Source organism: Procambarus clarkii, chromosome 33 (assembly GCF_040958095.1).
Source record: "Procambarus clarkii isolate CNS0578487 chromosome 33, FALCON_Pclarkii_2.0, whole genome shotgun sequence".
Classification (NCBI taxonomy): Eukaryota; Metazoa; Arthropoda; class Malacostraca; order Decapoda; family Cambaridae; genus Procambarus; species Procambarus clarkii.
Genome location: NC_091182.1, coordinates 36,679,708 through 36,706,729, shown reverse-complemented (window position 1 = coordinate 36,706,729; position 27,022 = coordinate 36,679,708). Strand labels below are relative to the sequence as shown.

Below are 27,022 nucleotides of genomic sequence, written 5' to 3'. Positions count from 1 at the left end.
GAATGTCTCTGGAGCCTTAGTCTATTTTGTCATATGCATTTAAGTAATGATATTCACAGGTAAGAGAAGATTATAGTTAGCGTATGTAAGTCGCTATCTTTTGTAAATAACTATTTAATTTATCGTATAAACAAATCCACAAGGGCAGTGACGAGGATTCGAACCTGCGTCTGGGAGCATCCCAGACACTGCCTTAATCGACTGAGCTACGACAGGGTAAAAGGGTTGAAACCGAAGTTCTACTGAACTTGAACGTGTGATGATGTAAGGGCGAAGAGGGAGAACGGCCTATTGACATAGCTCGGGTGCAGGGGGGGGGGGGTTGTGTAAAAGCCTGGTTTGTGCCTCGGAGAGGCTACGGGATCCAGTAAGTTCAATAGAATTTCGGTTTCAACCCTTTTACCCTGTCGTAGCTCAGTCGTTTAAGACAGTGTCTGGGATGCTCCTAGACGCAGGTTCGAATCCTCGTCACGGCCCTTGTGGATTTGTTCATTTGATGCATCACGTTAGTGTGATCTCTGTGTATTTAGTGTATCTTTTAGGATGTTTCGGTTTGTGCTTGAGATAATAGTTGTCATTAGTACAAGGTATTGTATTTATGGGTATCCTGGTTTACATTAGTAAACCAGGAAATTTTTAGAGCCAAGTATATATCCCTTGGAGATAGCAGTGATCACTGGTACTGTAGAATTTGCCTGATGAGAATCAGCGTGAGGTGGAATGATGATTTCAGACTTTTGCTTTCAGATGTCCACTTCAGTAATCTTGGCAGCGAGAGCGACTTCGCGAGCTTCACGGCCCAGCGGGGCGTGCCCTCAGCCCACTTTGTGGTCACAGGCGAGCAGTGGGTAAGATACCCACCTGTTGTTGTGGGGCCGGACAGTGGGTAAGATACCCACCTATTGTTATGGGGCCGGACAGTGGGTAAGATACCCATCTGTTGATATGGGGCCGGACAGTGGGTAAGATACCCACCTGTTGTTGTGGGGCCGGACAGTGGGTAAGATACCCATCTGTTGATATGGGGCCGGACAGTGGGTAAGATACCCATCTGTTGATATGGGGCCGGACAGTGGGTAAGATACCCACCTGTTGTTGTGGGGCCGGGCAGTGGTGGTGGGTCTGTCACTGGCACTTGCAGGGGGGGGGGGGGTCATAATACACTATTACAATTTATTGCAAATATCTTGTATTTTATTGAATAGGTTCTACATAATTGTATAAATAGTTTTGGGCTCATAGCACATCTAGAGAACCAGGAAAGTTTATTTACTTATAATGAATGAATAATAAATACATATATCTGTACAATACTGTTTATCTCTCTTTATTGGCTTATCGCCTTGTGTTGTAGGTGCCAACTTCTGATTGTTAATGAAGTTGACCCAGATAGGCAATGCTGAGGAAATTGGCCTTGCACAGAGGAAGTAAGTCTGCCATCAGTTCTCTGGTGTTGAAGACTTGGGTCCTTTGACCAATTCATCCTGAGTGGATCAGTACTAGATATGAGGCTTTTAGCTTGGCTCTTCCTTTATCCAGAATTCTGATACATGATAGGGACCGTTCCATCCGGAAGAGCGGAAGAGCGGTGCACACTAACAATGGGAAGAAATTTGTGCTTCATTCAAGGTTTTGCAACTGTTGCTGTCAAGTAGGTATGAGATGTGCTAAATGGCTTTAAATTAATTAGCAAACTTGCTTGCCTGGTTCAGCATGTCGGTCATTGAAGAGTCAAACTTCATTCCCAAGATCTTAACTTCACATTTGTATAGGTGTCCGAGTTGCTTGTATTTTCTCAGCCGAGATCTGCCATCTCCAGCCCCAGGAAGATATTGCTGCAAGAAATGATCAATGATCCTCATAGTAGTTGGTATTTCTTCTATTCCGTAGGTAAAGGTTAGAATACAGTCATTAGCATTGTCCCGAGCTTTAGGAATGAGGTGTAACAGATCACTGATGATCTGTTACAGATCTGTTACACATCATTTCACAACAAAGGGCCAAGGACACTACCCAGCAGTACGCTGGCACCAATTGAGTGGCCTCCAAATTTTGCTCCATTTTGCTCTAAGTTTGTTCTTGAAGGTAGTTCCTCATTAGCTCTAAAATAGGGCCTTCGTTATGCAGTGCCTGAAAATTTGCTTGTAATCCAATGTGCAAGCATACAGCTGATCTTTGTCTCATCTAGTGACTGATGCAGAGAGCCAGAAAAAGATCGGTGGTGGAACGATAATTTCCAAAACCATATTGTTGACCACATAGTAACTGATGATCAAAACATTATGTCATTTGTCGAGAGGATAAATGTCTCATGAATTTTGGCGGTAATTAAAAGCAGTGACACTGGTCTGTGCTTACTGAAAAACAAGAGACATTGAACGACTCTTTGTGGATCGAAACCACATCTGCCTTCTGCAGTAGGGAAGACTAAAGTTATTAAGTTAACAATTGGGTGACGCCTGTGAGAGGCGGCAGGTTATCTTGAGGTTATCTTGAGATGATTTCGGGGCTTTAGTGTCCCCGCGGCCCGGTCCTCGACCAGGCCTCCACCCCCAGGAAGCAGCCCGTGACAGCTGACTAACACCCAGGTACCTATTTTACTGCTAGGTAACAGGGGCATGGGGTGAAAGAAACTCTGCCCATGGTTTCTCGCCGGCGCCTGGGATCGAACCCAGGACCACAGGATCACAAGTCCCGCGTGCTAATGACGCCCCGGATGTTGGCTGCCATTATGCTGAGGGATTGATCCCACGTGAATGCGTATTCTTTGACCAGTCAGCTGAGGATGGTTGCCAGTAGTCAGCTGTGGATGGTTGCCAGTAGTCAGCTGAGGATGGTTGCCAGTAGTCAGGTGAGGATGGTTGCCAGTAGTCAGCTGAGGATGGTTGCCAGTAAGGCAGCTGAGGATGGTTGTCAGTAGTCAGCTGAGGATGGTTGCCAGTAGTCAGCTGTGGATGGTTGCCAGTAGTCAGCTGAGGATGGTTGCCAGTAAGGCAGCTGAGGATGGTTGTCAGTAGTCAGCTGAGGATGGTTGCCAGTAGTCAGCTGTGGATGGTTGCCAGTAGTCAGCTGAGGATGGTTGCCAGTAAGGCAGCTGAGGATGGTTGCCAGTAGTCAGCTGTGGATGGTTGCCAGTAGTCAGCTGTGGATGGTTGCCAGTAGTCAGCTGAGGATGGTTGCCAGTAAGGCCGCTGTGGATGGTTGCCAGTAGTCAGCTGAGGATGGTTGCCAGTAGTCAGCTGTGGATGGTTGCCAGTAGTCAGCTGAGGATGGTTGCCAGTAAGGCAGCTGAGGATGGTTGCCAGTAGTCAGGTGAGGATGGTTGCCAGTAGTCAGCTGTGGATGGTTGCCAGTAGTCAGCTGAGGATGGTTGCCAGTAGTCAGCTGTGGATGGTTGCCAGTAGTCAGGTGAGGATGGTTGCCAGTAAGGCAGCTGAGGATGGTTGCCAGTAGTCAGGTGAGGATGGTTGCCAGTAGTCAGCTGTGGATGGTTGCCAGTAGTCAGCTGTGGATGGTTGCCAGTAGTCAGGTGAGGATGGTTGCCAGTAGTCAGCTGAGGATGGTTGCCAGTAGTCAGCTGAGGATGGTTGCCAGTAGTCAGCTGTGGATGGTTGCCAGTAGTCAGGTGAGGATGGTTGCCAGTAGTCAGCTGAGGATGGTTGCCAGTAGTCAGCTGTGGATGGTTGCCAGTAGTCAGCTGAGGATGGTTGCCAGTAGTCAGGTGAGGATGGTTGCCAGTAGTCAGCTGAGGATGGTTGCCAGTAGTCAGCTGAGGATGGTTGCCAGTAGTCAGCTGAGGATGGTTGCCAGTAGTCAGCTGTGGATGGTTGCCAGTAGTCAGCTGTGGATGGTTGCCAGTAGTCAGGTGAGGATGGTTGCCAGTAGTCAGCTGAGGATGGTTGCCAGTAGTCAGCTGAGGATGGTTGCCAGTAGTCAGCTGTGGATGGTTGCCAGTAGTCAGGTGAGGATGGTTGCCAGTAGTCAGCTGAGGATGGTTGCCAGTAGTCAGCTGAGGATGGTTGCCAGTAGTCAGGTGAGGATGGTTGCCAGTAGTCAGGTGAGGATGGTTGCCAGTAGTCAGGTGAGGATGGTTGCCAGTAGTCAGCTGAGGAAGGTTGCCAGTAGTCAGCTGTGGATGGTTGCCAGTTGGCAGCTGTGGATGGTTGCCAGTAGTCAGGTGAGGATGGTTGCCAGTAGTCAGGTGAGGATGGTTGCCAGTAGTCAGCTGAGGATGGTTGCCAGTAGTCAGGTGAGGATGGTTGCCAGTAGTCAGCTGAGGATGGTTGCCAGTAGTCAGGTGAGGATGGTTGCCCGTAGTCAGGTGAGGATGGTTGCCAGTAGTCAGGTGAGGATGGTTGCCAGTAGTCAGCTGTGGATGGTTGCCAGTTGGCAGCTGTGGATGGTTGCCAGTAGTCAGCTGAGGATGGTTGCCAGTAGTCAGCTGAGGATGGTTGCCAGTAGTCAGGTGAGGATGGTTGCCAGTAGTCAGGTGAGCATGGTTGCCAGTAGTCAGCTGAGGATGGTTGCCAGTAGTCAGCTGAGGATGGTTGCCAGTAGTCAGGTGAGGATGGTTGCCAGTAGTCAGGTGAGGATGGTTGCCAGTAGTCAGCTGAGGATGGTTGCCAGTAGTCAGCTGAGGATGGTTGCCAGTAGGCAGCTGTGGATGGTTGCCAGTAGTCAGCTGTGGATGGTTGCCAGTAGTCAGCTGTGGATGGTTGCCAGTAAGGCAGCTGAGGATGGTTGCCAGTAAGGCAGCTGTGGATGGTTGCCAGTAGTCAGCTGAGAATGGTTGCCAGTAGTCAGCTGAGGATGGTTGCCAGTAGTCAGCTGAGGATGGTTGCCAGTAGTCAGCTGAGGATGGTTGCCAGTAGGCAGCTGAGGATGGTTGCCAGTAGGCAGCTCAGGATGGTTGCCAGTAGTCAGCTGTGGATGGTTGCCAGTAGTCAGCTGTGGATGGTTGCCAGTAGTCAGCTGAGGATGGTTGCCAGTAGTCAGCTGTGGATGGTTGCCAGTAGTCAGCTGAGGATGGTTGCCAGTAGGCAGCTGAGGATGGTTGCCAGTAGTCAGCTGAGGATGGTTGCCAGTAGTCAGCTGAGGATGGTTGCCAGTAAGGCAGCTGTGGATGGTTGCCAGTAGTCAGCTGAGGATGGTTGCCAGTAGGCAGCTGAGGATGGTTGCCAGTAGTCAGCTGAGGATGGTTGCCAGTAGGCAGCTGTGGATGGTTGCCAGTAGTCAGCTGAGGATGGTTGCCAGTAAGGCAGCTGAGGATGGTTGCCAGTAGTCAGCTGAGGATGGTTGCCAGTAGTCAGCTGTGGATGGTTGCCAGTAGTCAGCTGTGGATGGTTGCCAGTAGTCAGGTGAGGATGGTTGCCAGTAGTCAGCTGAGGATGGTTGCCAGTAGTCAGCTGAGGATGGTTGCCAGTAGTCAGCTGTGGATGGTTGCCAGTAGTCAGGTGAGGATGGTTGCCAGTAGTCAGCTGAGGATGGTTGCCAGTAGTCAGCTGTGGATGGTTGCCAGTAGTCAGCTGAGGATGGTTGCCAGTAGTCAGGTGAGGATGGTTGCCAGTAGTCAGCTGAGGATGGTTGCCAGTAGTCAGCTGAGGATGGTTGCCAGTAGTCAGCTGAGGATGGTTGCCAGTAGTCAGCTGTGGATGGTTGCCAGTAGTCAGCTGTGGATGGTTGCCAGTAGTCAGGTGAGGATGGTTGCCAGTAGTCAGCTGAGGATGGTTGCCAGTAGTCAGCTGAGGATGGTTGCCAGTAGTCAGCTGTGGATGGTTGCCAGTAGTCAGGTGAGGATGGTTGCCAGTAGTCAGCTGAGGATGGTTGCCAGTAGTCAGCTGAGGATGGTTGCCAGTAGTCAGGTGAGGATGGTTGCCAGTAGTCAGGTGAGGATGGTTGCCAGTAGTCAGGTGAGGATGGTTGCCAGTAGTCAGCTGAGGAAGGTTGCCAGTAGTCAGCTGTGGATGGTTGCCAGTTGGCAGCTGTGGATGGTTGCCAGTAGTCAGGTGAGGATGGTTGCCAGTAGTCAGGTGAGGATGGTTGCCAGTAGTCAGCTGAGGATGGTTGCCAGTAGTCAGGTGAGGATGGTTGCCAGTAGTCAGCTGAGGATGGTTGCCAGTAGTCAGCTGAGGATGGTTGCCAGTAGTCAGGTGAGGATGGTTGCCAGTAGTCAGGTGAGGATGGTTGCCAGTAGTCAGCTGTGGATGGTTGCCAGTTGGCAGCTGTGGATGGTTGCCAGTAGTCAGCTGAGGATGGTTGCCAGTAGTCAGCTGAGGATGGTTGCCAGTAGTCAGGTGAGGATGGTTGCCAGTAGTCAGGTGAGCATGGTTGCCAGTAGTCAGCTGAGGATGGTTGCCAGTAGTCAGCTGAGGATGGTTGCCAGTAGTCAGGTGAGGATGGTTGCCAGTAGTCAGCTGAGGATGGTTGCCAGTAGTCAGCTGAGGATGGTTGCCAGTAGTCAGCTGAGGATGGTTGCCAGTAGGCAGCTGTGGATGGTTGCCAGTAGTCAGCTGTGGATGGTTGCCAGTAGTCAGCTGTGGATGGTTGCCAGTAAGGCAGCTGAGGATGGTTGCCAGTAAGGCAGCTGTGGATGGTTGCCAGTAGTCAGCTGAGAATGGTTGCCAGTAGTCAGCTGAGGATGGTTGCCAGTAGTCAGCTGAGGATGGTTGCCAGTAGTCAGCTGAGGATGGTTGCCAGTAGGCAGCTGAGGATGGTTGCCAGTAGGCAGCTCAGGATGGTTGCCAGTAGTCAGCTGTGGATGGTTGCCAGTAGTCAGCTGTGGATGGTTGCCAGTAGTCAGCTGAGGATGGTTGCCAGTAGTCAGCTGTGGATGGTTGCCAGTAGTCAGCTGAGGATGGTTGCCAGTAGGCAGCTGAGGATGGTTGCCAGTAGTCAGCTGAGGATGGTTGCCAGTAGTCAGCTGAGGATGGTTGCCAGTAAGGCAGCTGTGGATGGTTGCCAGTAGTCAGCTGAGGATGGTTGCCAGTAGGCAGCTGAGGATGGTTGCCAGTAGTCAGCTGAGGATGGTTGCCAGTAGGCAGCTGTGGATGGTTGCCAGTAGTCAGCTGAGGATGGTTGCCAGTAAGGCAGCTGAGGATGGTTGCCAGTAGTCAGCTGAGGATGGTTGCCAGTAGTCAGCTGAGGATGGTTGCCAGTAAGGCAGCTGTGGATGGTTGCCAGTAGTCAGCTGAGGATGGTTGCCAGTAGTCAGCTGTGGATGGTTGCCAGTAGTCAGCTGAGGATGGTTGCCAGTAGTCAGCTGAGGATGGTTGCCAGTAGTCAGGTGAGGATGGTTGCCAGTAGTCAGGTGAGGATGGTTGCCAGTAGTCAGCTGAGGATGGTTGCCAGTAGTCAGCTGAGGATGGTTGCCAGTAGTCAGCTGAGGATGGTTGCCAGTAGTCAGCTGAGGATGGTTGCCAGTAGGCAGCTGAGGATGGTTGCCAGTAGTCAGCTGAGGATGGTTGCCAGTAGTCAGCTGTGGATGGTTGCCAGTAAGGCAGCTGAGGATGGTTGCCAGTAGTCAGCTGTGGATGGTTGCCAGTAAGGCAGCTGAGGATGGTTGCCAGTAAGGCAGCTGTGGATGGTTGCCAGTAAGGCAGCTGAGGATGGTTGCCAGTAGTCAGCTGTGGATGGTTGCCAGTAAGGCAGCTGAGGATGGTTGCCAGTAGTCAGCTGAGGATGGTTGCCAGTAGTCAGCTGTGGATGGTTGCCAGTAGCAGCTGAGGATGGTTGCAGTAAGTCAGCTGAGGATGGTTGCCAGTAGTCAGCTGAGGATGGTTGCCAGTAGTCAGCTGAGGATGGATGCCAGTAGTCAGCTGAGGATGGTTGCCAGTAGTCAGCTGTGGATGGTTGCCAAGTCAGCTGAGGATGGTTGCCAGTAGTCAGCTGAGGATGGTTGCCAGTAGTCAGCTGAGGATGTTTGCCAGTAGTCAGCTGTGGATGGTTGCCAGTAGTCAGCTGAGGATGGTTGCCAGTAGTCAGCTGAGGATGGTTGCCAGTAGGCAGCTGAGGATGGTTGCCAGTAAGGCAGCTGTGGATGGTTGCCAGTAGTCAGCTGAGGATGGTTGCCAGTAGTCAGGTGAGGATGGTTGCCAGTAGTCAGCTGTGGATGGTTGCCAGTAGTCAGCTGAGGATGGTTGCCAGTAGGCAGCTGAGGATGGTTGCCAGTAAGGCAGCTGTGGATGGTTGCCAGTAGTCAGCTGAGGATGGTTGCCAGTAGTCAGGTGAGGATGGTTGCCAGTAGTCAGCTGAGGATGGTTGCCAGTAGTCAGCTGTGGATGGTTGCCAGTAGTCAGCTGAGGATGGTTGCCAGTAAGGCAGCTGAGGATGGTTGCCAGTAGTCAGGTGAGGATGGTTGCCAGTAAGGCAGCTGAGGATGGTTGCCAGTAGTCAGGTGAGGATGGTTGCCAGTAGTCAGCTGAGGATGGTTGCCAGTAGTCAGGTGAGGATGGTTGCCAGTAGTCAGCTGAGGATGGTTGCCAGTAGTCAGCTGTGGATGGTTGCCAGTAGTCAGCTGAGGATGGTTGCCAGTAAGGCAGCTGAGGATGGTTGCCAGTAGTCAGCTGAGGATGGTTGCCAGTAGGCAGCTGAGGATGGTTGCCAGTAGTCAGCTGAGGATGGTTGCCAGTAGTCAGCTGTGGATGGTTGCCAGTAGTCAGCTGAGGATGGTTGCCAGTAGTCAGCTGAGGATGGTTGCCAGTAGTCAGCTGAGGATGGTTGCCAGTAAGGCAGCTGTGGATGGTTGCCAGTAGTCAGCTGAGGATGGTTCGCCAGTAGTCAGCTGATGGATGGTTGCCAGTAAGGCAGCTGAGATGGTTGCCAGTAGTCAGCTGAGGATGGTGCCAGTAAGGCAGCTGTGGATGGTTGCCAGTAATGCAGCTGAGGATGGTTGCCAGTAAGGCAGCTGAGGATGGTTGCACAGTAGTCAGCTGTGGATGGTTGCCAGTAGTCAGCTGAGGATGGTTGCCAGTAAGGCAGCTGAGGATGGTTGCCAGTAGTCAGCTGTGGATGGTTGCCAGTAGTCAGCTGTGGATGGTTGCCAGTAGTCAGCTGTGGATGGTTGCCAGTAGTCAGGTGAGGATGGTTGCCAGTAGTCAGCTGTGGATGGTTGCCAGTAGTCAGCTGAGGATGGTTGCCAGTAAGGCAGCTGAGGATGGTTGCCAGTAGTCAGCTGTGGATGGTTGCCAGTAGTCAGCTGTGGATGGTTGCCAGTAGTCAGCTGTGGATGGTTGCCAGTAGTCAGGTGAGGATGGTTGCCAGTAGGCAGCTGTGGATGGTTGCCAGTAGTCAGCTGAGGATGGTTGCCAGTATGGCAGCTGAGGATGGTTGCCAGTAGTCAGCTGTGGATGGTTGCCAGTAGTCAACTGTGGATGGTTGCCAGTAGTCAGGTGAGGATGGTTGCCAGTAGTCAGCTGTGGATGGTTGCCAGTAGTCAGCTGTGGATGGTTGCCAGTAGTCAGCTGAGGATGGTTGCCAGTAGTCAGGTGAGGATGGTTGCCAGTAAGGCAGCTGAGGATGGTTGCAAGTAAGGCAGCTGAGGATGGTTGCCAGTAGGCAGCTGAGGATGGTTGCCAGTAGTCAGCTGTGGATGGTTGCCAGTAGTCAGCTGTGGAATGGTTGCCAGTAAGGCAGCTGAGGATGGTTGCCAGTAGTCAGCTGAGGATGGTTGCCAGTAGTCAGCTGTGGATGGTTGCCAGTAGTCAGCTGAGGATGGTTGCCAGTAAGGCAGCTGAGGATGGTTGCCAGTAGTCAGCTGAGGATGGTTGCCAGTAGTCAGCTGTGGATGGTTGCCAGTAGGCAGCTGAGGATGGTTGCCAGTAGTCAGCTGAGGATGGTTGCCAGTAGTCAGCTGTGGATGGTTGCCAGTAGTCAGCTGAGGATGGTTGCCAGTAGTCAGCTGTGGATGGTTGCCAGTAGTCAGCTGAGGATGGTTGCCAGTTGGCAGCTGTGGATGGTTGCCAGTAGTCAGCTGAGGATGGTTGCCAGTAAGGCAGCTGAGGATGGTTGCCAGTAAGGCAGCTGAGGATGGTTGCCAGTAGTCAGCTGTGGATGGTTGCCAGTAGGCAGCTGAGGATGGTTGCCAGTAGGCAGCTGTGGATGGTTGCCAGTAAGGCAGCTGAGGATGGTTGCCAGTAAGGCAGCTGTGGATGGTTGCCAGTAGGCAGCTGAGGATGGTTGCCAGTAGTCAGCTGAGGATGGTTGCCAGTAGTCAGCTGTGGATGGTTGCCAGTAGTCAGCTGAGGATGGTTGCCAGTAGTCAGCTGTGGATGGTTGCCAGTAGTCAGCTGAGGATGGTTGCCAGTAAGGCAGCTGTGGATGGTTGCCAGTAGTCAGCTGAGGATGGTTGCCAGTAGTCAGCTGAGGATGGTTGCCAGTAAGGCAGCTGAGGATGATTGCCAGTAGGCAGCGTAGGATGGTTGCCAGTAAGGCAGCTGAGGATGGTTGCCAGTAAGGCAGCTGTGGATGGTTGCCAGTAGTCAGCTGTGGATGGTTGCCAGTAGTCAGGTGAGGATGGTTGCCAGTAGTCAGCTGTGGATGGTTGCCAGTAGTCAGCTGAGGATGGTTGCCAGTAAGGCAGCTGAGGATGGTTGCCAGTAGTCAGCTGTGGATAGTTGCCAGTAGTCAGCTGTGGATGGTTGCCAGTAGTCAGCTGTGGATGGTTGCCAGTAGTCAGGTGAGGATGGTTGCCAGTAGGCAGCTGTGGATGGTTGCCAGTAGTCAGCTGAGGATGGTTGCCAGTATGGCAGCTGAGGATGGTTGCCAGTAGTCAGCTGTGGATGGTTGCCAGTAGTCAGCTGTGGATGGTTGCCAGTAGTCAGGTGAGGATGGTTGCCAGTAGTCAGCTGTGGATGGTTGCCAGTAGTCAGCTGTGGATGGTTGCCAGTAGTCAGCTGAGGATGGTTGCCAGTAGTCAGGTGAGGATGGTTGCCAGTAAGGCAGCTGAGGATGGTTGCAAGTAAGGCAGCTGAGGATGGTTGCCAGTAGTCAGCTGAGGATGGTTGCCAGTAGTCAGCTGTGGATGGTTGCCAGTAGTCAGCTGTGGAAGGTTGCCAGTAAGGCAGCTGAGGATGGTTGCCAGTAGTCAGCTGAGGATGGTTGCCAGTAGTCAGCTGTGGATGGTTGCCAGTAGTCAGCTGAGGATGGTTGCCAGTAAGGCAGCTGAGGATGGTTGCCAGTAGTCAGCTGAGGATGGTTGCCAGTAGTCAGCTGTGGATGGTTGCCAGTAGGCAGCTGAGGATGGTTGCCAGTAGTCAGCTGAGGATGGTTGCCAGTAGTCAGCTGTGGATGGTTGCCAGTAGTCAGCTGAGGGATGGTTGCCAGTAGTCAGCTGTGGATGGTTGCCAGTAGTCAGCTGAGGATGGTTGCCAGTTGGCAGCTGTGGATGGTTGCCAGTAGTCAGCTGAGGATGGTTGCCAGTAAGGCAGCTGAGGATGGTTGCCAGTAAGGCAGCTGAGGATGGTTGCCAGTAGTCAGCTGTGGATGGTTGCCAGTAGGCAGCTGAGGATGGTTGCCAGTAGGCAGCTGTGGATGGTTGCCAGTAAGGCAGCTGAGGATGGTTGCCAGTAAGGCAGCTGTGGATTGGTTGCCAGTAAAGCAGCTGAGGATGGTTGCCAGTAGTCAGCTGAGGATGGTTGCCAGTAGTCAGCTGTGGATGGTTGCCAGTAGTCAGCTGAGGATGGTTGCCAGTAGTCAGCTGTGGATGGTTGCCAGTAGTCAGCTGAGGATGGTTGCCAGTAAGGCAGCTGTGGATGGTTGCCAGTAGTCAGCTGAGGATGGTTGCCAGTAGTCAGCTGAGGATGGTTACCAGTAAGGCAGCTGAGGATGATTGCCAGTAGGCAGCTGAGGATGGTTGCCAGTAAGGCAGCTGAGGATGGTTGCCAGTAAGGCAGCTGTGGATGGTTGCCAGTAGTCAGCTGAGGATGGTTGCCAGTAGTCAGCTGAGGATGGTTGCCAGTAAGGCAGCTGAGGATGGTTGCCAGTAGGCAGCTGAGGATGGTTGCCAGTAAGGCAGCTGAGGATGGTTGCCAGTAGGCAGCTGAGGATGGTTGCCAGTAAGGCAGCTAGCTGAGGATGGTTGCCAGTAGTCAGCTGAGGATGGTTGCCAGTAGTCAGCTGAGGATGGTTGCCAGTAGGCAGCTGTGGATGGTTGCCAGTAGTCAGCTGAGGATGGTTGCCAGTAAGGCAGCTGAGGATCGTTGCCAGTAAGGCAGCTGAGGATGGTTGCCAGTAGTCAGCTGAGGATGGTTGCCAGTAGTCAGCTGAGGATGGTTGCCAGTAGTCAGCTGTGGATGGTTGCCAGTAAGGCAGCTGAGGATGGTTGCCAGTAAGGCAGCTGAGGATGGTTGCCAGTAAGGCAGCTGAGGATGGTTGCCAGTAGTCAGCTGAGGATGGTTGCCAGTAAGGCAGCTGAGGATGGTTGCCAGTAAGGCAGCTGAGGATGGTTGCCAGTAGGCAGCTGTGGATGGTTGCCAGTAGTCAGCTGTGGATGGTTGCCAGTAAGGCAGCTGAGGATGGTTGCCAGTAGTCAGCTGTGGATGGTTGCCAGTAGTCAGCTGAGGATGGTTGCCAGTAAGGCAGCTGAGGATGGTTGCCAGTAGTCAGCTGTGGATGGTTGCCAGTAAGGCAGCTGAGGATGGTTGCCAGTAAGGCAGCTGAGGATGGTTGCCAGTAAGGCAGCTGAGGATGGTTGCCAGTTGTCAGCTGAGGATGGTTGCCAGTAGTCAGCTGAGGATGGTTGCCAGTAAGGCAGCTGAGGATGGTTGCCAGTAGTCAGCTGAGGATGGTTGCCAGTAAGGCAGCTGTGGATGGTTGCCAGTAAGGCAGCTGAGGATGGTTGCCAGTAGTCAGCTGTGGATGGTTGCCAGTAGGCAGCTGAGGATGGTTGCCAGTAGGCAGCTGTGGATGGTTGCCAGTAAGGCAGCTGAGGATGGTTGCCAGTAAGGCAGCTGTGGATGGTTGCCAGTAGGCAGCTGAGGATGGTTGCCAGTAGTCAGCTGAGGATGGTTGCCAGTAGTCAGCTGTGGATGGTTGCCAGTAGTCAGCTGAGGATGGTTGCCAGTAGTCAGCTGTGGATGGTTGCCAGTAGTCAGCTGAGGATGGTTGCCAGTAAGGCAGCTGTGGATGGTTGCCAGTAGTCAGCTGAGGATGGTTGCCAGTAGTCAGCTGAGGATGGTTACCAGTAAGGCAGCTGAGGATGATTGCCAGTAGGCAGCTGAGGATGGTTGCCAGTAAGGCAGCTGAGGATGGTTGCCAGTAAGGCAGCTGTGGATGGTTGCCAGTAGTCAGCTGAGGATGGTTGCCAGTAGTCAGCTGAGGATGGTTGCCAGTAAGGCAGCTGAGGATGGTTGCCAGTAGGCAGCTGAGGATGGTTGCCAGTAAGGCAGCTGAGGATGGTTGCCAGTAGGCAGCTGAGGATGGTTGCCAGTAAGGCAGCTAGCTGAGGATGGTTGCCAGTAGTCAGCTGAGGATGGTTGCCAGTAGTCAGCTGAGGATGGTTGCCAGTAAGGCAGCTGTGGATGGTTGCCAGTAGTCAGCTGAGGATGGTTGCCAGTAAGGCAGCTGAGGATGGTTGCCAGTAAGGCAGCTGAGGATGGTTGCCAGTAGTCAGCTGAGGATGGTTGCCAGTAGTCAGCTGAGGATGGTTGCCAGTAGTCAGCTGTGGATGGTTGCCAGTAAGGCAGCTGAGGATGGTTGCCAGTAAGGCAGCTGAGGATGGTTGCCAGTAAGGCAGCTGAGGATGGTTGCCAGTAGTCAGCTGAGGATGGTTGCCAGTAAGGCAGCTGAGGATGGTTGCCAGTAAGGCAGCTGAGGATGGTTGCCAGTAGGCAGCTGTGGATGGTTGCCAGTAGTCAGCTGTGGATGGTTGCCAGTAAGGCAGCTGAGGATGGTTGCCAGTAGTCAGCTGTGGATGGTTGCCAGTAGTCAGCTGAGGATGGTTGCCAGTAAGGCAGCTGAGGATGGTTGCCAGTAGTCAGCTGTGGATGGTTGCCAGTAAGGCAGCTGAGGATGGTTGCCAGTAAGGCAGCTGAGGATGGTTGCCAGTAAGGCAGGTGAGGATGGTTGCCAGTAGTCAGCTGAGGATGGTTGCCAGTAGTCAGCTGAGGATGGTTGCCAGTAAGGCAGCTGAGGATGGTTGCCAGTAGTCAGCTGAGGATGGTTGCCAGTAAGGCAGCTGTGGATGGTTGCCAGTAAGGCAGCTGAGGATGGTTGCCAGTAAGGCAGCTGAGGATGGTTGCCAGTAAGGCAGCTGTGGATGGTTGCCAGTAGTCAGCTGAGGATGGTTGCCAGTAGTCAGCTGAGGATGGTTGCCAGTAGTCAGCTGAGGATGGTTGCCAGTAGTCAGCTGAGGATGGTTGCCAGTAAGGCAGCTGAGGATGGTTGCCAGTAGTCAGCTGAGGATGGTTGCCAGTAGTCAGCTGAGGATGGTTGCCAGTAGTCAGCTGTGGATGGTTGCCAGTAAGGCAGCTGAGGATGGTTGTCAGTAAGGCAGCTGAGGATGGTTGCCAGTAAGGCAGCTGAGGATGGTTGCCAGTAAGGCAGCTGAGGATGGTTGCCAGTAGTCAGCTGAGGATGGTTGCCAGTAGTCAGCTGTGGATGGTTGCCAGTAGTCAGCTGTGGATGGTTGCCAGTAAGGCAGCTGAGGATGGTTGCCAGTAAGGCAGCTGAGGATGGTTGCCAGTAGTCAGCTGAGGATGGTTGCCAGTAGGCAGCTGAGGATGGTTGCCAGTAAGGCAGCTGAGGATGGTTGCCAGTAGTCAGCTGTGGATGGTTGCCAGTAAGGCAGCTGAGGATGGTTGCTAGTAGGCAGCTGAGGATGGTTGCCAGTAGTCAGCTGAGGATGGTTGCCAGTAGGCAGCTGAGGATTGTTGCCAGTAGTCAGCTGTGGATGGTTGCCAGTAGTCAGCTGAGGATGGTTGCCAGTAGTCAGCTGTGGATGGTTGCCAGTAGTCAGCTGAGGATGGTTGCCAGTAGGCAGCTGAGGATGGTTGCCAGTAGGCAGCTGAGGATGGTTGCCAGTAAGGCAGCTGTGGATGGTTGCCAGTAGTCAGCTGAGGATGGTTGCCAGTAGTCAGCTGAGGATGGTTGCCAGTAGTCAGCTGAGGATGGTTGCCAGTAGTCAGCTGAGGATGGTTGCCAGTAGTCAGCTGTGGATGGTTGCCAGTAGTCAGGTGAGGATGGTTGCCAGTAGTCAGCTGTGGATGGTTGCCAGTAGTCAGCTGTGGATGGTTGCCAGTAAGGCAGCTGAGGATGGTTGCCAGTAAGGCAGCTGAGGATGGTTGCCAGTAGTCAGCTGAGGATGGTTGCCAGTAGGCAGCTGAGGATGGTTGCCAGTAAGGCAGCTGAGGATGGTTGCCAGTAGTCAGCTGTGGATGGTTGCCAGTAAGGCAGCTGAGGATGGTTGCTAGTAGGCAGCTGAGGATGGTTGCCAGTAGTCAGCTGAGGATGGTTGCCAGTAGGCAGCTGAGGATTGTTGCCAGTAGTCAGCTGTGGATGGTTGCCAGTAGTCAGCTGAGGATGGTTGCCAGTAGTCAGCTGTGGATGGTTGCCAGTAGTCAGCTGAGGATGGTTGCCAGTAGGCAGCTGAGGATGGTTGCCAGTAGGCAGCTGAGGATGGTTGCCAGTAAGGCAGCTGTGGATGGTTGCCAGTAGTCAGCTGAGGATGGTTGCCAGTAGTCAGCTGAGGATGGTTGCCAGTAGTCAGCTGAGGATGGTTGCCAGTAGTCAGCTGAGGATGGTTGCCAGTAGTCAGCTGTGGATGGTTGCCAGTAGTCAGGTGAGGATGGTTGCCAGTAGTCAGCTGTGGATGGTTGCCAGTAGTCAGCTGAGGATGGTTGCCAGTAGGCAGCTGAGGATGGTTGCCAGTAGTCAGCTGTGGATGGTTGCCAGTAGTCAGCTGAGGATGGTTGCCAGTAGTCAGCTGAGGATGGTTGCCAGTAGTCAGCTGAGGATGGTTGCCAGTAGTCAGCTGAGGATGGTTGCCAGTAGTCAGCTGTGGATGGTTGCCAGTAGTCAGCTGAGGATGGTTGCCAGTAGGCAGCTGTGGAAGGTTGCCAGTAGTCAGCTGAGGATGGTTGCCAGTAGTCAGCTGAGGATGGTTGCCAAGGTTGTTGATGTACCTACTACTCACCTAGTTGTGCTTGCGGGGGTTGAGCTCGGGCTCTTTGGTCCCGCCTCTCAACCGTCAATCAACAGGTGTACAGAACACACACAGATTACACTAACGTGATGCATCAAATGAACATTAAGGCAGTGTCTGGGATGCTCCCGGACGCAGGTTCGAATCCTCGTCACGGCCCTTGTGGATTTGTTCAACTTGTGTACAGATTTCTGAGCCTACTGGGCTCTATCATATCTACTTTTCAAACTGTATGGAGTCAGCCTCCACCACATCACTGCCTAATGCATTCCATTTCTAACTACTCTGACACTGAAAAAGTTCTTTCTAATGTCTCTTTGGCTCATTTGGGTACTCAGCTTCCACCTGTGTCCCCTTGTTCGCGTACCACCAGGGTTAAACATTTTATCCTTATCTACCTTGTCTATTCCTCTGAGAATTTTGTAGGTAGTGATCATGTCTCCCCTTACTCTTCTGTCTTCCAGAGTTGTGTAGTGTATTTCTCGCAGCCTTTCCTCGTAACTCTTGCCTCTTAGTTCTGAGACTAGTCTAGTGGCATACCTTTGAACTTTTTCCAGCTTCGTCTTGTGCTTGACAAGGTACGGACTCCATGGTGGGGGCTGCATACTCCAGGATTGGTCTTACATATGTGGTATACAAGGTTCTGAATGTTTCCTTACACGTGTACGTGTACGTGTGTGTTACATCCTAATATTTCGACATTTCCTGGACTGGTCTGAGTTTATCTCTCAACATTTGTTCCTATCTAAATCCCTTTTGGGTCAGCAGGTCACCTCCTGATGTCCTCTCTGGTGGCAATAACACTTGATAAGTCATCACCAATTTTCAGCATTAAGCCGCCGCTCGACTTCATATGAAGCAGGAGCTGGCTACCGGGTTCAGAGGTTGCCCAGGCTGATGATCGCCGCTACTTAGCCACCGATACAACAGTCGAATACTGTGTTGAGAATGGTGTTGATGGTGACGCTGTTCAGAGCGTTGCTGAGGTTGGTAATGGAGCACCTTTCTTTGATGGTCATTACGCTGCTGGGGTGTGTGTGGAGGCTGCTGGGGTGTGTGTGGAGGCTGCTGGGGTGTGTGTGGAGGCTGCTGGGGCGTGTGTGGAGGCTGCTGGGGTGTGTGTGGAGGCTGCTGGGGTGTGTGTGGAGGCTGCTGGGGTGTGTGTGGAGGCTGCTGGGGCGTGTGTGGAGGCTGCTGGGGTGTGTGTGGAGGCTGCTGGGGTGTGTGTGGAGGCTGCTGGGGTGTGTGTGGAGGCTGCTGGGGTGTGTGTGGAGGCTGCTGGGGCGTGTGTGGAGGCTGCTAGGGTGTGTGTGGAGGCTGCTAGGGTGTGTGTGGAGGCTGCTGGGGTGTGTGTGGAGGCTGCTAGGGTGTGTGTGGAGGCTGCTGGGGTGTGTGTGGAGGCTGCTGGGGTGTGTGTGGAGGCTGCTGGGGTGTGTGTGGAGGCTGCTGGGGTGTGTGTGGAGGCTGCTGGGGTGTGTGTGGAGGCTGTTGGGGTGTGTGTGGAGGCTGCTGGGGTGTGTGTGGAGGCTGCTGGGGTGTGTGTGGAGGCTGCTGGGGTGTGTGTGGAGGCTGCTGGGGTGTGTGTGGAGGCTGTTGGGGTGTGTGTGGAGGCTGCTAGGGTGTGTGTGGAGGCTGCTAGGGTGTGTGTGTGGAGAGGCTGCTGGGGTGTGTGTGGAGGCTGCTGGGGTGTGTGTGGAGGCTGCTGGGGTGTGTGTGGAGGCTGCTGGGGTGTGTGTGGAGGCTGCTGGGGTGTGTGTGGAGGCTGCTGGGGTGTGTGTGGAGGCTGCTGGGGTGTGTGTGTAGGCTGCTGGGGTGTGTGTGGAGGCTGCTAGGGTGTGTGTGGAGGCTGCTAGGGTGTGTGTGGAGAGGCTGCTGGGGTGTGTGTGGAGGCTGCTGGGGTGTGTGTGGAGGCTGCTGGGGTGTGTGTGGAGGCTGCTGGGGTGTGTGTGGAGGCTGCTGGGGTGTGTGTGGAGGCTGCTGGGGTGTGTGTGGAGGCTGCTGGGGTGTGTGTGGAGGCTGCTGGGGTGTGTGTGGAGGCTGCTGGGGTGTGTGTGGAGGCTGCTGGGGTGTGTGTGGAGGCTGCTGGGGTGTGTGTGGAGGTTGCTGGGGTGTGTGTGGAGGCCGAGAATGCCGGTTAAAGTGGCGACATATACGGTCCTGTGCTCCGTCTATATCTATGTAGACTGGTGGAGCTTTGACTTCGCTCTTGTCCAGTTGCAAGTGGACGGTCCTTGGCTGTCAGCCGAGTGAGGCTGAGTTACCAAGAGTATAGTGATCATACTGGGTGTTATATTTAGGATGTTATCTCCATGTATTATCTCCATGTCACCTGTGTTATCTCCATGTCACCTGTGTGTCGCTGACAGTACTGTCAACGACACACAGCTGACTCAAGGTCCTGAAGAGGGATTTTTGTTGCTGGAATTGTGTGTCTTAGTTCCGTGTAGAGCTTTAAGATGCCTCTTGTCTCACCATCTCCTACAGAGGTTTAAGATGCCTCTTGTCTCACCATCTCCTACAGAGCTTTAAGATGCCTCTTGTCTCACCATCTCCTATAGAGCTTTAAGATGCCTCTTGTCTCACCATCTCCTGCAGAGCTTTTAGATGCCTCTTGTCTCACCATCTCCTACAGAGCTTTAAGATGCCTCTTGTCTCACCATCTCCTGCAGAGCTTTTAGATGCCTCTTGTCTCACCATCTCCTGCAGAGCTTTTAGATGCCTCTTGTCTCACCATCTCCTACAGAGCTTTAAGATGCCTCTTGTCTCACCATCTCCTACAGAGCTTTAAGATGCCTCTTGTCTCACCATCTCCTGCAGAGCTTTTAGATGCCTCTTGTCTCACCATCTCCTGCAGAGCTCTAAGATGCCTCTTGTCTCACCATCTCCTGCAGAGCTCTAAGATGCCTCTTGTCTCACCATCTCCTGCAGAGCTCTAAGATGCCTCTTGTCTCACCATCTCCTGCAGAGCTCTAAGATGCCTCTTGTCTCACCATCTCCTGCAGAGCTCTAAGATGCCTCTTGTCTCACCATCTCCTGCAGAGCTTTTAGATGCCTCTTGTCTCACCATCTCCTACAGAGCTTTAAGATGCCTCTTGTCTCACCATCTCCTACAGAGCTTTAAGATGCCTCTTGTCTCACCATCTCCTACAGAGCTTTAAGATGCCTCTTGTCTCACCATCTCCTACAGAGCTTTAAGATGCCTCTTGTCTCACCATCTCCTGCAGAGCTTTAAGATGCCTCTTGTCTCACCATCTCCTACAGAGCTTTAAGATGCCTCTTGTCAATGTCAATCTCGACGAGTCTATTCTCGAACCTGGGTTCTGATTTTCTCTCACTGACTACAATGACTCAATGCACCTAATGAGGTAAATCAGTGTTCATGCGATGAGTCACTATATTATAATAGTGGTATATTATCATAATAGTGATATATTATCATAATATAGTGATATATTATCACAATAGTGATATATTATCATAATATAGTGATATATTATCATAATAGAGTGATATATTATTCTAATAGTGATATATTATCATAATAGAGTGATATATTATCATAATAGAGTGATATAATATCATAATAAAGTGATATATTATCATAATAGTGATATATTATCATAATATAGTGATATATATTATTATAAGAGTGATATATTATTATAATATAGTGATATATTATCTTAATAGAGTGATATATCATCTTAATAAAGTGATATATTACCTCTATCACTTTATTCTTCAGCAACTTCTTTCTTTTGTGGACGTGTTCCATCGTATATTAGTATGTAATGGTTGTGGGTGGGTAATGTGTGTTTCCATTTTAAGCTCTGGTTGTGAATATCCTCTTTGGCTGGGAAGACTGGTTGGCAGAGCGACGGCATCGCTTCTTACAGGTCGGTGTTCGATCGCCAATGGTCCAAATGGTTGGGCACTGATCCCTTCATCCTCATGTTCAAGCCCCTTGTCCTATCCTCAGATCCCTTCAGTGTGCTACATAGTTGTACTGACTTACAGCATCTGCTGATCGTCTCTTGTAAGGATATGGTCTAAAATGCTAATATTTTCCAAATGGGGCGTTTTCCAGCCTCTAGAGTTATGGCTGAGAACTACCTTATTCAATCTTGTGTTGTTGATATCCTCAAAATGCATCCGGAGTCTGCCAGTGCAGACCGCTTATCACATGTCTCTGTATGACTAACCATCCTGTGTGATGGGGATTTTATAGCATCACCTAGTTAGCTTTTTTTTTGACACACTGTACTCCACTTCATATAGTCTAGGGCAGCTGCACTAATGCAGATGTACCTCATAACTTAATAAAAAAAAAAAAAAGAGCACAGGTCATATATTTATTTATTTATTTATTTATTTATTTATTTATGCATATACAAGAATGTACATAAGGAATGTGAGGATACAAATATGGTAATTACAGTCTTGTAAAGCCACTAGCACGCGCAGCGTTTCGGGCAGTATATTAGTATGTATTAGTATATTAGTATGTATTAGTATGTATTATATTAGTATATATAATGTGTAGGTGTGACTCAGGAGCTGCCTCGTGTGAGACCAGAAGCTTTTAACGGGTTTCTTTATTCTCAAAATTCTTAAGATCTGATTGTTCTCTTGCAGTCTACTGAGAACCGTTCCCAGCTAAAGGCTTCTCTAGTGACTCCCACTCCAGTATGGTCAATAGTTCCCGCCCGTCCGGTGTTTCCCTGACACCTTTCCAGGACATATATTGTATATTCCTGAGAGAGGTGTAAGAGAACTAGGATAGACATGATATAACATTCAGAGAGATATAAAGAGCCAAGATAAACATGTGGGAAGGTTCTGTTTAGATTCTAATGGTATGTCATGAGTTTTTTCATTATTCAAATTTTGTTGAGTTTAAATTTGGGCTTAAACCATTTAGTAGTTAATCTATATTTTATTTGACATAGTTCAAAAGTAATTATGGCCAGCTTCCAAATATCTTGTATACACATACATACGTGTAGGCGTAGACCCAGACGTGTAGGCGTAGACCCAGACGTGTAGGTGTAGACCCAGACGTGTAGGAGTAGACCCAGACGTGTATGAGTAGACCCAGACGTGTAGGTGTAGACCCAGACGTGTAGGTGTAGACCCAGACGTGTAGGTGTAGACCCAGACGTGTAGGTGTAGACCCAGACGTGTAGGTGTAGACCCAGACGTGTAGGCGTAGACCCAGACGTGTAGGCGTAGACCCAGACGTGTAGGTGTAGACCCAGACGTGTAGGTGTAGACCCAGACGTGTAGGTGTAGACCCAGGCGTGTAGGTGTAGACCCAGACGTGTAGGCGTAGACCCAGGCGTGTAGGTGTAGACCCAGACGTGTAGGTGTAGACCCAGACGTGTAGGTGTAGACCCAGGCGTGAAGGTGTAGACCCAGACGTGTAGGTGTAGACCCAGACGTGTAGGTGTAGACCCAGACGTGTAGGTGTAGACCCAGACGTGTAGGTGTAGACCCAGACGTGTAGGTGTAGACCCAGGCGTGTAGGTGTAGACCCAGACGTGTAGGTGTACACCCAGACGTGTAGGTGTAGACCCAGACGTGTATGAGTAGACCCAGACGTGTAGGTGTAGACCCAGGCGTGTAGGTGTAGACCCAGGCGTGTAGGTGTAGACCCAGGCGTGTAGGTGTAGACCCAGACGTGTAGGTGTAGACCCAGACGTGTAGGTGTAGACCCAGGCGTGTAGGTGTAGACCCAGACGTGTAGGTGTACACCCAGACGTGTAGGTGTAGACCCAGACGTGTATGAGTAGACCCAGACGTGTAGGTGTAGACCCAGGCGTGTAGGTGTAGACCCAGGCGTGTAGGTGTAGACCCAGGCGTGTAGGTGTAGACCCAGACGTGTAGGTGTAGACCCAGACGTGTAGGTGTAGACCCAGGCGTGTAGGTGTAGACCCAGACGTGTAGGTGTACACCCAGACGTGTAGGTGTAGACCCAGACGTGTATGAGTAGACCCAGACGTGTAGGTGTAGACCCAGGCGTGTAGGTGTAGACCCAGGCGTGTAGGTGTAGACCCAGACGTGTAGGTGTAGACCCAGGCGTGTAGGTGTAGACCCAGACGTGTATGAGTAGACCCAGGCGTGTAGGTGTAGACCCAGACGTGTAGGTGTAGAATCAGGCGTGTAGGCGTAGACCCTGACGTGTAGGTGTAGACCCAGACGTGTAGGTGTAGAATCAGGCATGTAGGTGTAGACCCTGACGTGTAGGTGTAGAATCAGGCATGTAGGTGTAGACCCAGGCGTGTAGGTGTAGACCCAGACGTGTAGGTGTAGACCCAGTCGTGTAGGTGTAGAATCAGGCATGTAGGTGTAGACCCTGACGTGTAGGTGTAGAATCAGGCATGTAGGTGTAGACCCAGGCGTGTAGGTGTAGACCCAGACGTGTAGGTGTAGACCCAGTCGTGAAGGTGTAGAATCAGGCATGTAGGTGTAGACCCTGACGTGTAGGTGTAGAATCAGGCATGTAGGTGTAGACCCAGGCGTGTAGGTGTAGACCCAGGCGTGTAGGCGTAGACCCTGGCGTGTATGAGTAGACCCAGACGTGAAGGTGTAGACCCAGACGTGAAGGTGTAGACCCAGACGTGTAGGAGTAGACCCAGACGTGTAGGAGTAGACCCAGACGTGTAGGTGTAGACCCAGACGTGTAGGTGTAGACCCAGACGTGTAGGTGTAGACCCAGGCGTGTAGGTGTAGACCCAGGCGTGTAGGTGTAGACCCAGACGTGTAGGTGTAGACCCAGTCGTGTAGGTGTAGAATCAGGCATGTAGGTGTAGACCCTGACGTGTAGGTGTAGAATCAGGCATGTAGGTGTAGACCCAGGCGTGTAGGTGTAGACCTAGACGTGTAGGTGTAGACCCAGTCGTGTAGGTGTAGAATCAGGCATGTAGGTGTAGACCCTGACGTGTAGGTGTAGAATCAGGCATGTAGGTGTAGACCCAGGCGTGTAGGTGTAGACCCAGGCGTGTAGGCGTAGAACCTGGCGTGTATGAGTAGACCCAGACGTGTAGGTGTAGACCCAGACGTGAAGGTGTAGACCCAGGCGTGTAGGTGTAGACCCAGGCGTGTAGGTGTAGACCCAGACGTGTAGGTGTAGAATCAGGCGTGTAGGTGTAGACCCTGACGTGTAGGTGTAGACTCAGACGTGTAGGTGTAGAATCAGGCATGTAGGTGTAGACCCTGACGTGTAGGTGTAGAATCAGGCATGTAGGTGTAGACCCAGGCGTGTAGTTGTAGACCCAGGCGTGTAGGCGTAGACCCTGGCGTGTATGAGTAGACGCAGAGGTGTAGGTGTAGACCCTGGCGTGTAGGTGTAGACCCAGACGTGTAGGTATAGACCCAGACGTGAAGGTGTAGACCCAGACGTGTAGTTGTAGACCCAGGCGTGTAGGCGTAGACCCTGGCGTGTATGAGTAGACGCAGAGGTGTAGGTGTAGACCCTGGCGTGTAGGTGTAGACCCAGACGTGTAGGTGTAGACCCAGACGTGAAGGTGTAGACCCAGACGTGTAGGAGTAGACCCAGACGTGTAGGAGTAGACCCAGACGTGTAGGTGTAGACCCAGACGTGTAGGTGTAGACCCAGACGTGTAGGTGTAGACCCAGGCGTGTAGGTGTAGACCCAGGCGTGTAGGTGTAGACCCTGGCGTGTAGGTGTAGACCCAGACGTGTAGGTGTAGACCCTGGCGTGTAGGTGTAGACCCAGGCGTGTAGGTGTAGACCCTGGCGTGTAGGTGTAGACCCAGGGGTGTAGGTGTAGACTCAGGCGTGTAGGTGTAGACCCAGGCGTGTAGGTGTAGACCCAGACGTGTAGGTGTAGACCCAGACGTGTAGGTGTAGACCCAGACGTGTAGGTGTAGACCCAGGCGTGTAGGTGTATACCCAGGCGTGTAGGTGTAGACCCAGGCGTGTAGGTGTAGACCCAGGCGTGTAGGTGTAGACCCAGGCGTGTAGGTGTAGACCCAGACGTGTAGGTGTAGAATCAGGCGTGTAGGTGTAGACCCTGACGTGTAGGTGTAGACCCAGACGTGTAGGTGTAGAATCAGGCATGTAGGTGTAGACCCTGACGTGTAGGTGTAGAATCAGGCATGTAGGTGTAGACCCAGGCGTGTAGGTGTAGACCCAGACGTGTAAGTGTAGACCCAGTCGTGTAGGTGTAGAATCAGGCATGTAGGTGTAGACCCTGACGTGTAGGTGTAGAATCAGGCATGTAGGTGTAGACCCAGGCGTGTAGGTGTAGACCCAGGCGTGTAGGCGTAGACCCTGGCGTGTATGAGTAGACCCAGACGTGTAGGTGTAGACCCAGACGTGAAGGTGTAGACCCAGACGTGTAGGAGTAGACCCAGGCGTGTAGGTGTAGACCCTGGCGTGTAGGTGTAGACCCAGGCGTGTAGGTGTAGAATCAGGCGTGTAGGTGTAGACCCTGACGTGTAGGTGTAGACCCAGACGTGTAGGTGTAGACCTAGACGTGTAGGTGTAGACCCAGGCGTGTAGGTGTAGACCCAGACGTGTAGGTGTAGACCCAGTCGTGTAGGTGTAGAATCAGGCATGTAGGTGTAGATCCTGACGTGTAGGTGTAGAATCAGGCATGTAGGTGTAGACCCAGGCGTGTAGGTGTAGACCCAGACGTGTAGGTGTAGACCCAGACGTGTAGGTGTAGATCCAGACGTGTAGGTGTACACCCTGACGTGTAGGTGTAGACCCAGACGTGTAGGTGTAGACCCAGACGTGTAGGTGTAGACCCAGATGTGTAGGTGTAGACCCAGACGTGTAGGTGTAGACCCAGACGTGTAGGAGTAGACCCAGACGTGTAGGTGTAGACCCAGACGTGTAGGAGTAGACCCAGACGTGTAGGTGTAGACCCAGACGTGTAGGTGTAGACCCAGACGTGTAGGTGTAGACCCAGACGTGTAGGTGTAGACCCAGACGTGTAGGTGTAGACCCTGATGTGTAGGTGTATACCCAGACGTGTAGGTGTAGACCCAGACGTGTAGGTGTAGACCCTGACGTGTAGGTGTAGACCCAGACGTGTAGGTGTAGACCCAGACGTGTAGGTGTAGACCCAGACGTGTAGGTGTAGACCCAGACGTGTAGGTGTAGACCCAGACGTGTAGGAGTAGACCCAGACGTGTAGGTGTAGACCCAGACGTGTAGGTGTAGACCCTGATGTGTAGGTGTATTCCCAGACGTGTAGGTGTAGACCCAGACGTGTAGGTGTAGACCCTGACGTTTAGGTGTAGACCCAGACGTGTAGGTGTAGACCCAGACGTGTAGGTGTAGACCCAGACGTGTAGGTGTAGACCCAGACGTGTAGGTGTAGACCCTGATGTGTAGGTGTATACCCAGACGTGTAGGTGTAGACCCAGACGTGTAGGTGTAGACCCTGGCGTGTAGGTGTAGACCCAGACGTGTAGGTGTAGACCCTGACGTGTAGGTGTAGACCCAGGCGTGTAGGTGTAGACCCATGCGTGTAGGTGTAGACCCAGACGTGTATGAGTAGACCCAGACGTGTAGGTGTAGACCCAGACGTGTAGGTGTAGACCCAGACGTGTAGGTGTAGACCCAGACGTGTAGGTGTAGACCCAGGCGTGTAGGTGTAGACCCAGACGTGTAGGTGTAGACCCAGACGTGTAGGAGTAGACCCAGACGTGTAGGTGTAGACCCAGGCGTGTAGGTGTAGACTCTGGCGTGTAGGTGTAGACCCAGACGTGTAGGTGTAGACCCAGACGTGTAGGTGTAGACTCAGGCGTGTAGGTGTAGACCCAGACGTGTAGGTGTAGACCCAGACGTGTAGGTGTAGACTCAGGCGTGTAGGTGTAGACCCAGACGTGTAGGTGTAGACCCAGACGTGTAGGTGTAGACTCAGGCGTGTAGGTGTAGACCCAGACGTGTAGGTGTAGACCCAGGCGTGTAGGTGTAGACTCTGGCGTGTAGGTGTAGACCCAGACGTGTAGGTGTAGACCCAGACGTGTAGGTGTAGACTCAGACGTGTAGGTGTAGACTCAGACGTGTAGGTGTAGACCCAGACGTGTATGAGTAGACCCAGACGTGTAGGTGTAGACCCAGACGTGTAGGTGTAGACCCAGGCGTGTAGGTGTAGACCCAGGCGTGTAGGTGTAGACCCAGACGTGTAGGTGTAGACCCAGGCGTGTAGGTGTAGACCCAGGCGTGTAGGTGTAGACCCAGACGTGTAGGTGTAGACCCAGACGTGTAGGTGTAGACCCAGACGTGTAGGTGTAGACCCAGACGTGTAGGTGTAGACCCAGACGTCAGAGCCTCACAAGTCAAACACAAATCTACCGTAGATTATTTAACCATTGAGAGTTTAAGTTGCTATCTGTTTGCAAGTTCGAATTAACAGTGTTAATTCTATTAGTTCTTTCACGTATTAGCTAGTTTCTTATAGTTATATAATTTATAAGACGCGAAACTATTTGAGTGTCTTAATTGTTTCTTAATAATTTTCTTAATTATACTGCCCGAAACGCTTTGCGTAATAGTGGCTTTAGGCATTGTATGTACTAGCTCTATCTATAAAGCCAACAAACTTTGTAAATCTCTTTATGTATGTACCTTACCTAAATAAAGATTATTATTATTATTATTATTGTTTACGGCAGTGCGTGACGTAATAGCCAGAGGGAGTCGAACGGCTCCACGTAATGCGTTGCTCTCATTAACCACACACTTATGAGTTGCGTATTAATTTGTTAATTAAACTTAAACAAAGAGTGACTCTCTTAAAGTTTTAATTTAATATTTTTTAATTAAATTTTGTGGTAGTAAACATTTTCCACACGATATAATCCTGATGTAGGTGTGACAGAGATAGGATAAAGATAATATTACCCAGAG

At 51.9% G+C, this 27,022-nt stretch overlaps 1 protein-coding gene across 1 annotated transcript in view; it reads left to right on the top strand.

Moving 5' to 3' along the window:
- Window positions 1–27,022, top strand: part of LOC123765218 (aminopeptidase NAALADL1) — a 247,305-nt gene that overhangs the window by 179,334 nt on the left and 40,949 nt on the right. The window contains exon 11 of the mRNA XM_045753697.2: window positions 748–848. Coding sequence (XP_045609653.2) covers window positions 748–848 — 101 coding nt within the window. The remainder of the gene's footprint in view (window positions 1–747; window positions 849–27,022) is intronic.